Here is a 12,665-nt window from a genome sequence, read left to right as displayed (position 1 = left end):
AATCCTCGGAACCATGGATACGGAGGTTGACTATAAGTTACATCCGTGTTGTTCATGGGTCAACTGTGTTTCCAGGTTTTGGCTATTATGATTAATGGTGCTGTGTCCATTCTGGGATATGCCTTTTGTTGGGTGATAGAGTATGTGTATATTGACTTTAGTAGATTCTGTCAAATGGTTTTTTTAAATGGATGTCCAGTTTACGTTCCCACCAGCAAATTATGAACATTCCAATTGCTGATATTGCCCGATTGTGGTTATTGTTTTCCCTTTCCAAAGGATATGTAGGTAATAGTATCTTGTGGTGGTTTTAACTTGAATTTACCTGATGACAAATGCTGTTGAGCCACTTTTCATATACTTATTGGATCTTTGGATTTCCTCTTTTTAAATTACTTTTTCTTTACTGTAGTTTTTCATATGCTGTTTTCTTACTGAATTGTTGGAATCATATTTTCTGGATACAGACACATTTTTGGATATCTGTATTGCAGATATTTTCTCACATCTGCACCTTGGTCTAACATTTTCTTAATATTATTTTTTGATGAAAAGTTCTTAATCTTAATGAAGTCTAATTTATCATTTTTTAATGGGTAATGTGTTATTGAGGTGTTCTACTCAAGAACTCTTACTCCAAGTTCATGAAGATATTTTTCGTTTTTCTTTAGAAACTGTTGTTTTACCTTTCACATGTAGGTCTATGATCCATACTGGATTAATTTTTGTGAGTGTTGCAGGGTCAAGGTTCATTTTTTTCCATATGGATGTGTAATTGTCCCAGTACCATCCTTTGAAAAGACCATTATGTCCCCACTAAATTGTAGTGATGCTTTTGTCATAAATCAGGTGACTGGGTCTTTTAAGGCTCCCTGTTCTTTTCCTTCTTTTTCACTGATCTATTTGTTTATTCTTGCTTATAGTTTTATAAGTAGTTTTGATATGTGGAAGTAATATTAAGACCTCCAACTTTCTTGTTTTCCTTCAAGTGTGTCTCAATCACTTTAGGTGTTTTGCATTTACATGTAAATTGTCAATTACCCTTACTCTCCCCGCCAAACAAAAGTCCTACAGAGATCTTGATTGGAATTACATGAATCTATAGTTTAATTTGGGGAGAATCGACAAAGTATTACTATTGAGTTTCTCTATCCATAAATGTGTTATATTCCTCCTTGTTTAAGCTCTGAATTTCTCTCAGCAGTGTTTTAAAATTTTTGCAATAGAGGTCTTTTACATTTTTGTGTTAAATTTATTTCCGGGTAGTTGATTTTTTTTGTTGTTCCATTGCAAGTGGTATTTTTTTCTGTATGTTGGTGTCAAACATTTAGAAATACCATTGATTTTTATATACTGACCTTCCAGAAACCTTGCTAAATTCACTTATTCTTTTGAAATGGTTTTGGGTTTTCTGTATACACAATTACGTCCTTTAGAAATAATGAAGTTTTACTTTTTTTTTCTAATATTTTTATGTTAAATTTTTTTCTTGCCTTATTGCACTGTTTATAGAGCCTCAATTACAGTGTTAAGCAGAGTGGTGATAAGGGAACATTCTTGTCTTATTCTCTACCTCAGATAGAAAACATTTGTAATATCATAATTATAATTTTTGCTTTAGGTTTTTGTAGGTATTTATCAGATTCTAAAATGGCTGTCCAAATTATGTTTCAGATTAAGGAAGTCCTTTTCTGAGTTTGTCAAGAGAGATTTGTTTTTTATCATGAATAATTGGATTTGGGGTGGGGGCCATCTATGAGAATGCTTCTTTGTCTTTATTCTGTTAATGTGGTAGATTGCATTGATTTTCAAATGTTAAATGTTACATCTGTAATGTATAAAAAATTATATTGCATTTTGATTTTGTTCCTGACTTGCCATCTTGGGAGACTTTTTAAGGCTTCAGACTGGATGTGGCTGTTGCCAGTAGAATGGGCAAGATGGCTACCCCTTTTTTGACCTGTGATTTTTGTTTTGGAGGCACAAAATTTATCAATAATTAAATTAAAAATTTAGTTTCATCAAAGTTTATTGAATTTGTTGGAAGTAGACTGTGTACGAAACTAAAATCTTTTGGGTTCTTTTCTCTTGCTGTTCCTCAGTGGCTGGCACACATATATCAGTCCCAAGGAATGATGGGTGCTGCAGAGATGTGTTATAGGAAGAGTCTACAAGTAGCATCCCAACAGGGTAGCTGGAGTGGGAAACTCTCAAGCCTGTTGAGACTAGCACTGCTTGCATTAGAAGTCTGCATGGTAAGATCATGTTATAATTATGATGTGAAAAATTGACTCTTATTTTTCTTTAAGATAAAAGTTTTTTACATAGTGATATTCCATTGAGTTCCTATAGTTTCATCACCTTCTAGTGTGGTCTCCTCATAGACTTTGTATTTGGGCTTTTTGATGGACATAAGAGTAACATAACATAAACCTATAGACTCTAGCAGGACACTGTCAGTGTTTAGGGGGAAAAAACAAAGATTGCAATTTTAAAAGTTGAATTATGGCAGAATATACATTTTTGTTTCTTGGTGATTTAAGTTAGAATTAACCCAGCTACTCATCAGTGACAAAGATACCAATAATGAACATTTTAGTCATTTCTTAGTTCAATTTGACATTCTGTAAGAGGGATTTCTAGTAATTTTTGACTTGATATGTTTTCTGATACCAAGGTAGGTATATTAATCTAGAAGTCTTATATACTAGTGTGGAAAACTTTTCAAGATAAATATTTAAGTGGCTGCATGGAGGAGCAAACTCCAGAACAGTGTGTATGATATGCTATTCGAGTGTATATGTGTGTGGTATGTATTTTTAAGAATATATATCTCTACATCGTGTGTGTGTGTGTGTGTACATGTGTGCACGCTAATAGGCACATGGAAAGATACAAGAAGATACAAAGGAAATTTAATGGCAGTTATTCTGGAGGATAGTACCTAGGGGTCTTTAAGGGATAGTGGAGGAGAATTTTTCATTTTATATCCTTTGATAGTGTTTGAATTTTTTATCATATGCATGTTATTTCTGTAATTAAAAGATAAAATGTCATTTTTTGTTTTGGAAGAAATTTCCTAGACAGGCCTGAATTAACTCATGCTTTTGCCATAGTAGTCCATTGCCAACATTATTTACTTGCTTTAACTAGACATTTTGCCAAAGAAATATAAGAATTAGGAAATTTATTCAGCTTTGGTGCTATTACTGTGGAGCACGTTTCAGAGTTCCTTAGGTTGGGACCATGTTTTGTTCATCTTTGCATCTTTGCTTTACCACTCTGCCTTATATATAGGAGCTCCTCCACCAATGGTTTTTGAATGACTAGACTAATAGTAATGGTAGTCAAATTTGAGATGATTTGGCTGGAAAGAAATGGTGGTTAATGGTAATTCTAGATCACCAAACATTTTATTTTGTTTGTCTCATATTTATATTTAACAAAAGTCTTTGTGACATTGGCAGTCGGTGGGCTATGGAAGCCACATGTAGCACCTATAAATGCTCTTGAATATGTGAACTGGAGAAGTCGATACCCTTTTAGTCTAACTTATTATTTGTTAGTTAAATATTATTAGTGATGTGGTTTTTTGTTTGTTTGTTCTTCATGCTGGGAAATTAAATCTGCCCTGAAATAAAATAAAAATAGCAATAATAATAGCAAACATACAGAACACTTAGCCTGTGCTAGGTTCTGTTACAGTGCTTTATACATATTAACTTCATTAATATTCATAAGAACCTTATTTTACAGTTGGGAAAATTAGCTTACAATTTAGTAATACCCAGGTATACCTGCCCCCATTGCCCCACCACTACTACCACCGCAAAAGTGTTTTCTATAAGAGCCTTGGTTCTGGTTCTACCAGTTACAGCCTGTGAAAACTTCAGCCAATTAAGCTGTCTAGAGCTCCCCCAAACTTTTTTGGTAATAGTGGAGGTAGTAATACCTACTTTGCCTAGGTATTAGGAATATCAAATGAAGTTAACATTACAAATGCCTTTGTAAACTTTAAAGCACCATCCACATCTAATTTGCTTGTTATAAGATTTGATACCCAGCAATTACTATAAGGAGATGTCATATTTCTCTGGTAAAGAGCTGGCAGTGTGCAGAGTGTGGGTATATTAAAATTAGACTGTTTTAAGAGAAGCTATTGTATGTGTAATAATATATGAAAAGACTATTAAACTGAAAGTTTCCCCTGAGATATTAAATATCAGATTCCAAAGAGAAATATCAGACCAAGATACAGATTTCTGAAGTGTGTAGAAGAGTAACCTATAAGGAAGCTATAAAAGGATTAGAAGAGCAGAGTTGGAGCATTGTGAAGAAATCTCTCTGGAGAAAGCTGTTGCCTCCCCTGTCGTCCCCCTGGCACGTTTCCACACACAGGTGCCCACCAGACAAGGAAGGGAGTCTCGCTGCCAGAGAGAGCGAGGCTTTGATGTGTGACCTCTGAGGTCCGGGAGGCACACGTCTAGAAGCACATGGACAGGTATCTGACACATGCCTCGGAAGCTTTGGCTCTCCACCTGCTGGGAAGAGTTGCTCATGTTTTAGAAAGTGACTGCATGCTTCTGGGACAGAGTGGTCAGCAGTGGGTGAATCCCAAAAGTGGGTAGGAGTGTATGTTTGGGTACAAGATGCCCTCCATCTTGTGAAGGAGGGTTGCTGCAGCGTGGGGTCAGCAGTGCTCCTAGAGCTTGTTAGGGCCAGGAATGAGTGATGCCAGCTGAGATAGTGGACTGCCATGGGAATTATCTTAGATCCTGACATGTAGAGTCACCTAGAGGAATGATGGGATCTAGCAGAAAGGAAGCTAAAGGTTTCCAGATTGCCATAGCATGTGAGGAGAGTAAGTGGAATAGTTCATTCACCCAGGTTAGTGGAACTGCAGCTGAGCAGGACTGCTTCGTGGGTGTGCATCCTACCTGTGCACCTGCATAGGCCTCCACGCTGGGTTTAACGCTCTGCAACCGCCATCTTGAAATTAATCATTTTGTGACAAAGGGCCCTGCATGTTTTTGTTTTTGTTTTTGTTTTTTGACATTGAGCCCCACAGATTTCATAGCTGGTCCTGCAATAAGAGACTGTGCGTAAAGTTGAGAGTCTCTGATAAAGCTAGAAAAGTCTGGATGAGAAAAAGATCTTTAAATATCTGTCAGGCCTAAAGAGCATCATCTTATGATGGCATCAGTCAAACTTCTGATATTTCAGTTGGTTCCTGAAACTACAGTTAGTAAGAAAAGGTGGGAGTGTTGGGCGGAGGAACAAGCCATGTGCTGCTCCCTGTAAGCATACCCTAGCTGGGAGCTGAGGAGATGGGAGTGGGATGTAAATATTACCTTTGAATGAAGATTGAAGTATTGAAAAGAGAACATTCTAGTTAAGACCGTGTTTGTGAATGGATGTCAGAGTCATGGGACCTACTGTAATTTACATCCTTATTATATGAGGAAAAGTCTCCCTCATATAATAAATTTTAAAAACATAATGGGAGACAAAAATACACTTATTTTTCTAATCACATTGTTTAGTATACCAGTTACATATAAAAACTATTATATCATAATATGGGCTAAACTTACGGAATACTTTATATGAATTCTTGGAATTTAAAGAGTGCATTATAAAAGCAACCAGTGAGAGTTTTGTGTTATTAGTTTTTAAAAATATATTAGGAGTAATTTTATTAGCATGGGCTTTGCCTTACATTCTTTTCCAGATGTACCCAAGGTGCCATTGCTCCCGTCTTTATGGAGGATGCCTCATTATCTCTGATCTCTGTTTTCATATTCATTATCCCTATGGCTTCCTCTTCCTTGATTACACAAATTACTCTTGCCTGTGCTGAACTCAGAGTTTATTGCTCTAACATTTAAAAAAATAATTTAGTGTTTGAAAGTGACTGTGTATTCACTCATTATATTGACTTTATTAAAATGTGTATTCTAGATACCTGTAATTATGAATTCTTGGTTACAATTTGAGGTTTTCAATGAAAGATTTTAAATACATTTTTTTCCTTATGTAATTCAGTAGAGTGTTCACCATTTTATTTGCAGTTACTGTTTCTTTGGAACTACTTATCTATGTTATTTCTGAGTTAGTACATACTATAACAAACTAAAGTTTGCAACCTAAGTAATGTATAGATATCTTAACATTTTCCCCATAAAGTGAAATTCTTAGAATGTTTTTCAGAATTGATGACTTTGATTTATCTCTGATCTGCTTTGCACCTTTTTTCCTATATTGGGATTTTATTAACATATTTCATTTCAGTCTTTCTTCTCTCCTTAGATAATTTTTGAAATGTGAAACTTATACACTACCAGTTAAAGAATCACGTTAAATTGAGTTTTGTATGTTTGGTAGACCAGAGGCTTAGTAATTGACAGATTTCATTCACCCATGTAATAGAATAGTGCATTTTCTTTTAGCAAATATTTTAGTGTTTTTAAAGTGATATCTCCTTTTTGAAACCTTCCTTAATCCCTGTCAGCCTTGTTTTGTAGTTCCATAAGGGCAGGAATCAGATTTTAATCATTTTGAAGAATTTTTATCCCTGTAGCATTTACATGGCAACTTAGACAAGTAGGCAGTCAACAAATAAGAGCTGATAACATTTTTTAAAGTAAACATGTCAGAACTTCCCTGGTGGCACAGTGGTTAAGAATCCACCTGCCAATGCAGGGGACATGGGTTCGATCCCTGGTCCAGAAAGATCCCACATGCTGCAGAGCAACTGAGCCTGTGAGCCACAACTACTGAGTCTGTGTGCCACAACTACTGAAGCCCGTGCGCCTTGAGCCTGTGCTCCGCAACAGGAGAAGCCACCGCAATGAGAAGCCCATGCACCACAGCAAAGAGTAGCCCCTGCTCACTGCAACTAGAGAAAACCCGCATGCAGCAACAAAGACCCAGTGTGGCCAAAAATAAATAAATAAATTTATTTAAAAAATAAACGCGTCAAATGTTTAATGATTTAATATTTGTATTTTATTTTTATAGGCTAATATTTCCAGTGATCACTGGCCATCCTTGGTTCAAGAAGCTACAACTGAGGCCTTGAAACTTTGCTTTTGTCCGCTTGCTGTCCTTTTACAAGCTTTGTTACAATTCAAACGCAAAATGGGAGCAAGGTATGAAGAATCTTTGTTCATTTTTTTCTTCAAAGTGTTTCTTCACTTTTAATCCTTCTACAAAACAAAGGTTTAAAAAAAAACAAAAAAAACCCCACAAAGGTTTAGAATTAGTTTAACAAACTTTGATGTTATTCATATATATGTTTCTACTTTGGAAAGGCTGGTTCTAGTAACCCAGTAAGGAAGAAAATAAAGTCTTACTTAAAAAAAAGTGATTTGGTACCCAGATATAGAATATGAGAGATTTGCATGACAGCATTTTGAGTGAAGAAGGCCTTGGAATTTTTGCTCTTCACTGTTTTAGGATGAGCCAACAATGTAAATGTGGATTCTAGAAACAAACAAAACCCAAAAGGCTCAAGTTGAAGGCTAGATTGACATAAATTCCTGCAAGGCAATAAGCTATGAAAAAAAGTAATAAATATTAAAAAGGCAGAGATATTATAAATAATGTGGTTTTTATATCTAGAAAATCTAGAAGCTTCACAGATTTAAATATAAAAATTTTAAGTTATAAAATTTAAATTTTAACAGTCTTTTTTATTGGAAGCAGAGATGAGGTCAGAAATAAATTTGAAGAAAATTACTTAAAAGTCATATGGATGAAAAAACAGGCAAGAATATTTTTAAATTCTGAGACTATTTAGCTCTAATGGATATCACACATAATACAAAGCATAAGTGAAACAATGGTTTAGGAGCATATATTACTGAAACAGAATAAGAATTGTAGACATAGAGCTTAACACATATAAATGTGTGGCAAAGGTCACATCAACACCACAAAATAGGAGTGAAGGAAGAGATAAGACCTATGACTAATTAGCAATTCCAGCATCATTTACTGATATTTATTTATTTTTGCCACTTCTTAATATGACTAATTTCACCAAGAAATGTTTTAGGCTATAATGTGAACTTCCTAATGAACTCTTTCTGCCGAAGCTCAGTATACATGACTTAGAGAGCTTTAACCCCCAATTGCCTGTAATCTCTGTTAGCACCTCCCCTAATTTTTATCACCACCCAAAATCAGCTCAAATAAACATACCGCCTAAGAAAAAGCAGTGTGCTTTACTATGTGATTCCTATGTAAAAGCATCTTCAGGGCATGTTCTTCTTTAGCTCCTACTTCAAACCAGTTGCTACCTACAAAACCTTCCTATTCAGCAGTTCTGAAGTTACCACAATTTGTGTTGTTTGTACCCATACAGAAGTGTTTAGAGCCATAGATGTCAGGAAATTTGGAAAGAAAAAATTAGAACACAACTGTAAATCAGCCTGTTATTACATAGGTTCATATATTGTACACGTTCTTAAAAATATATACTAAAAGCCTGATATTATACACTTAGCCTCTAGTGTAGATGTTAAATATTTCTTCTTGTTCCACTCTGTATTATCTTTGCATTATTTATTTTCTGTCTACCTTCAAGAGGGATTAGAAGTAGAGTAGTCAGAAGTGCTCATGAAATAGGGGTCATTTTCCCATTCTATTTGGGAAGAGCCTTAATTTACTTATTTGTAAAATGAGAATAATAGCAGCAGCCTACATTATAAGGTTGTGAATGTTAAATGTGACCATATGAGTAAAACACTTGGCATACTACGTAGCACATAATAAATACTTAGTAAATGTTAACCATTATTACTATCTTTTTCGTTACATGGATGAAAGAATTCATGAAGTAATCACGTCTGCAAAAGAATGAGAAAGAATATGAAATGAGAAAGAATGAGAAAGAATATGAAATATCTTATATTAATTTATATGCTTTGGACTGAAAGTAAATATCTTTTCCCCAGAGAGACACGGCGACTTTTAGAGAGAGTGGTGTATCAGCCTGGGTATCCCAAATCTATTGTTTCAACAGCACGTTGGTACCTTCTGAGACACTTACATGCCAAAAATGACTACGAGCTCATTGATGTAAGGCATTGATTTTATTAAAGTTATTCATCTTGGACCTTTGTTGGGTGAGGGCTAAGGGTTGCTTTCCTGTGCATTGTAGGATGTCTAATAGCATCCCTAACCACTCTAACCACTAGATGCCAGTAGCATTGTCCTCCTCCCTCCACCCCACTTATAACAACTGAAAATGTCTTCTAGACATTGCCAAATAATATCTGAGGTGTAATCACCCCTGGTTGAGAACCACTGATTTAACCTGTAGGAAATATATTCTCCTGATGTGCTATGTAGCATAAGAAAAGATAGATGAAGGCTCTGGGTTCTGGTTGTAGTATTTCTTATGACCATTGCAGTGGAGGCAAATAGGTAGATAGGATAGGTTTAGAAGTAGCAGAAATTAATGGAATGTTCATATTATCTTTGGAAAGATTATTTTACTTCTTATCGTCTTTTCTGTAAAATTCATATGACAATTTCTACTCCACTTCTTGTGGGATGGGTCTGGTTTCTAAATATATAAACACATACAGTTGACTCTTGAAGAATGCAGGTTTAAATAAATGGTGTGGGTCCCCTTACACTTGGATTTTTTTTTTGATAGTAAATACTACAGTACTACACGATCCTTGATTAGTTGAATCCATGGATACCAAGGAACTGCCTATTTGGGTGGCTGACTATAAGTTATATGTGGATTTTTGAGCATGTAGAGGGTCTTCATCCCTAATCCGCATGTTGTTCAAGGGTCAAATGTATGTGTGTGTGTGTGTGTGTGTGTGTGTGTGTGTGTGTGTGTATTCTTTTTAAAAAGGTAGAGTCTGTATGACATGTACTGAGTTAAAATTCTTATAACTTCAGCCAAGAGTTTTAAAAACAATGAAAATTAATGAGAAGCCTTTTTTAAACACCCCCAGCCTTGGGAGATGGAGATAAGTGTCTCCCTCCAGAGCAAGGAATAGGCATGTTTACTGCCAATTATAAAAGATTCAAGTCTCCTAGGTGCCTAGGCTTAAATCTAAGGTTCCCCTTTTGTCAACCCACTGTGTTATGTGGGAAACTATGTGCATCTATCCATGTCACCCCTTTGAGACTTAGGAGGGGAACAGATGCAAATATGTTGATACTCATGTCGTTTGCTACACCATGAATGATAAAGACATTTGTCTCTGACCCAGGTGTCCCATCATGAAACTGTGACAGGCTAACTTGTTAGCTTGCAGATAGAGCAACATCTCGGATCCTTCACAGTGTTTGAAAATGAACAACCAAAAAATGTTTTAGTAATCAAATGATAAACTAAAATTAAAGCTTCTAGTTTGTGGAATTGATGAAACTTATGGAAAGGTTCTTAATAGAGCTTAGAACCCAAGCCTTGATCCTAAGCTGTGGTTTTAAAGGAGAGCAATGTCATTTGAAAAATTCTATGCATAAAATGGTCTTTGGGGTAAGGGTTTAAAGGTGACAGTATTGTAAACCAAAGCCTCCAAACAAAACCTTTAACTTTATGCAGTGCTGGCGGTGGTAACAATCAAAATGTTGACATCTGTACTGTTGAGCATTTGAGTAAATTGTGCTTATCTCTGATGTTAGCTTTGTTAGAACAGTTTATTTCAGCAAAAATGACAGAAAGTTTGCACATAGTCACTTTTGTGTAGTTTGATATTGCCTGCTGCCCTTTGGCTTACTTGACTTCTATGATTCTAAATGTAGGTATTGTTAATAAAGAAAATACTAACATTTCCTGTATATAATTTCCCACAGGTGCTGGTAAACAATGCCAAAACTCATGGAGATACAAGAGCACTGGAACTGAATCAGAAATTGTCCTCACAATAACAATGCTTTATTTTATAGTAAGCAAGCAAAGAAAAAGCTATTAGAGAGAATGAAACAAAGAATCAAGAATTTTCCCGAAAGCAACATTTACAAAACTATAGTTATAATCATCCATTCCTTTTTTAAATCTAAAGATGTTTAAGTTCTTAAGCTAGGGGTATAATTTTCCATAAACTCTTAATATAACTTTAATTTGAAAAATATCTTTGCTTTTGAGAAGTCTATAATGAAAGGAAAAACCATGGTTCCCTTAGTTGTTCATTAGTTATTTGTAAATCATTATTTTCTCTATCTTGCATGGTTCACCATTGGACTGTTTTTTGGTAATCCCTTACAATAAAGCCTTAATAGCCATTTGCTAAATAATATGCAAAAGGAGATTAGCACAATGCAGAATTGTATTTGTTAAACAACAAATTCAAAGATTTAATTCCTTCTGTGAATTCTAGAGTTCAGCAGACCAACTCATCTAAAATCCAGATAATCTTATAATCTGTTTTACTAGTGGTTCATCTTGGATTCTGTTGAAGAAGATGTTAGGTGAATCTTAGACTGCTAATGGATATGTTTATGTAATTCAAAACACGCAGGTGTAAGGTTGCATGTAAAACATTAATGAAAAATTTTGGAAAATAATGCTGACAATATTTAACTGGTCATGCAGTTCCTTCAATCATGATGAAAAGATGAACTTCCTTAAATAAAAAAAAAAAGAAATGGCTGTTTTGTTTTCTTTATAGTATCGATATCAGGTATAATTTCAGAATTTCAGATTTTAAGACATGAAAGCACATTTTACTATTTTATTTTAATTTACAAAATGCCCTTTATGGAGTGTTCTAATTTCATTCTTTTACACGTAGCTGTCCAGTTTTCCCAGCACCACTTATTGAAGAGGCTGTCTTTTCTCCATTGTATATTCTTGCCTTCTTTATCAAAGATAAGGTGACCATATGTGCATGGGTTTATCTCTGGGCTTTCTATCCTGTTCCATTGATCTATATTTCTGTTTTTGTGGCAGTACCATACTGTCTTGATTACTGTAGCTTTGTAGTATAGTCTGAAGTCAGGGAGCCTGATTCCTCCAGCTCCGTTTTTCTTTCTCAAGATTGCTTTGGCTATTCAGGGTCTTTTGTGTTTCCATACAAATTGTGAATTTTTTTGTTCTAGTTCTGTGGAAAATGCCATTGGTAATTTGATACGGATTGCATTGAATCTGTAGATTGCTTTGGGTAGTAGAGTCATTTTCACAATGTTGATTCTTCCAATCCAAGAACATGGTATATCTCTCCATCTATTTGTATCATCTTTAATTTCTTTTCATCAGTGTCTTATAGTTTTCTGCATACAGGTCTTTTGTCTCCCTAGGTAGGTTTCTTCCTAGGTATTTTATTCTTTTTGTTGCAGGCCCAAGTTCCTCAACATGAGTTAACACAGCTCTTTGTGATCAGATACCCCACTCCCCTAAAGTCTCCAGTGTTCTCTTTCCTGCTGACCTCCCTCCCCTGGCCCCCACCTCCAGCCATACACGCTTTAGGTTCTGACCGTGTTGAACTTCTTCAGCTCCTGGCATGGGCCCCATTCTTTTGGTCTCCAGGCCTTTGCTCAGGCTGCACCATCTGCCTGAGCCCCCACCTTTACCAATCAAGCCCCTCCCCCTCGGCTAACGTCTCTTTATACTTTAAAGGTCTCGATTTAGACACCCCTTCTTCTGGAAGACCCCTGTGCCTGATTGCCCATGTTTATGCTGAATGCCTCTCCCA

At 35.6% G+C, this 12,665-nt stretch overlaps 1 protein-coding gene across 1 annotated transcript in view; it reads left to right on the top strand.

Moving 5' to 3' along the window:
* The window catches only part of SKIC3 (SKI3 subunit of superkiller complex), a 242,511-nt gene extending 230,898 nt beyond the window's left edge, over positions 1-11,613 (top strand). The window contains exons 41-44 of the mRNA XM_060143291.1: positions 2,103-2,255; positions 7,021-7,151; positions 8,961-9,084; positions 10,828-11,613. Coding sequence (XP_059999274.1) covers positions 2,103-2,255; positions 7,021-7,151; positions 8,961-9,084; positions 10,828-10,902 — 483 coding nt within the window. The 3' untranslated portion in view covers positions 10,903-11,613. The remainder of the gene's footprint in view (positions 1-2,102; positions 2,256-7,020; positions 7,152-8,960; positions 9,085-10,827) is intronic.
* Positions 11,614-12,665: the final 1,052 nt, after the last annotated feature.

This window comes from Lagenorhynchus albirostris, chromosome 3, assembly GCF_949774975.1.
Source record: "Lagenorhynchus albirostris chromosome 3, mLagAlb1.1, whole genome shotgun sequence".
Classification (NCBI taxonomy): Eukaryota; Metazoa; Chordata; class Mammalia; order Artiodactyla; family Delphinidae; genus Lagenorhynchus; species Lagenorhynchus albirostris.
The sequence above is the reverse complement of the archived record's forward strand: the minus strand, read 5'-3'. Positions and strand labels throughout refer to the sequence as shown.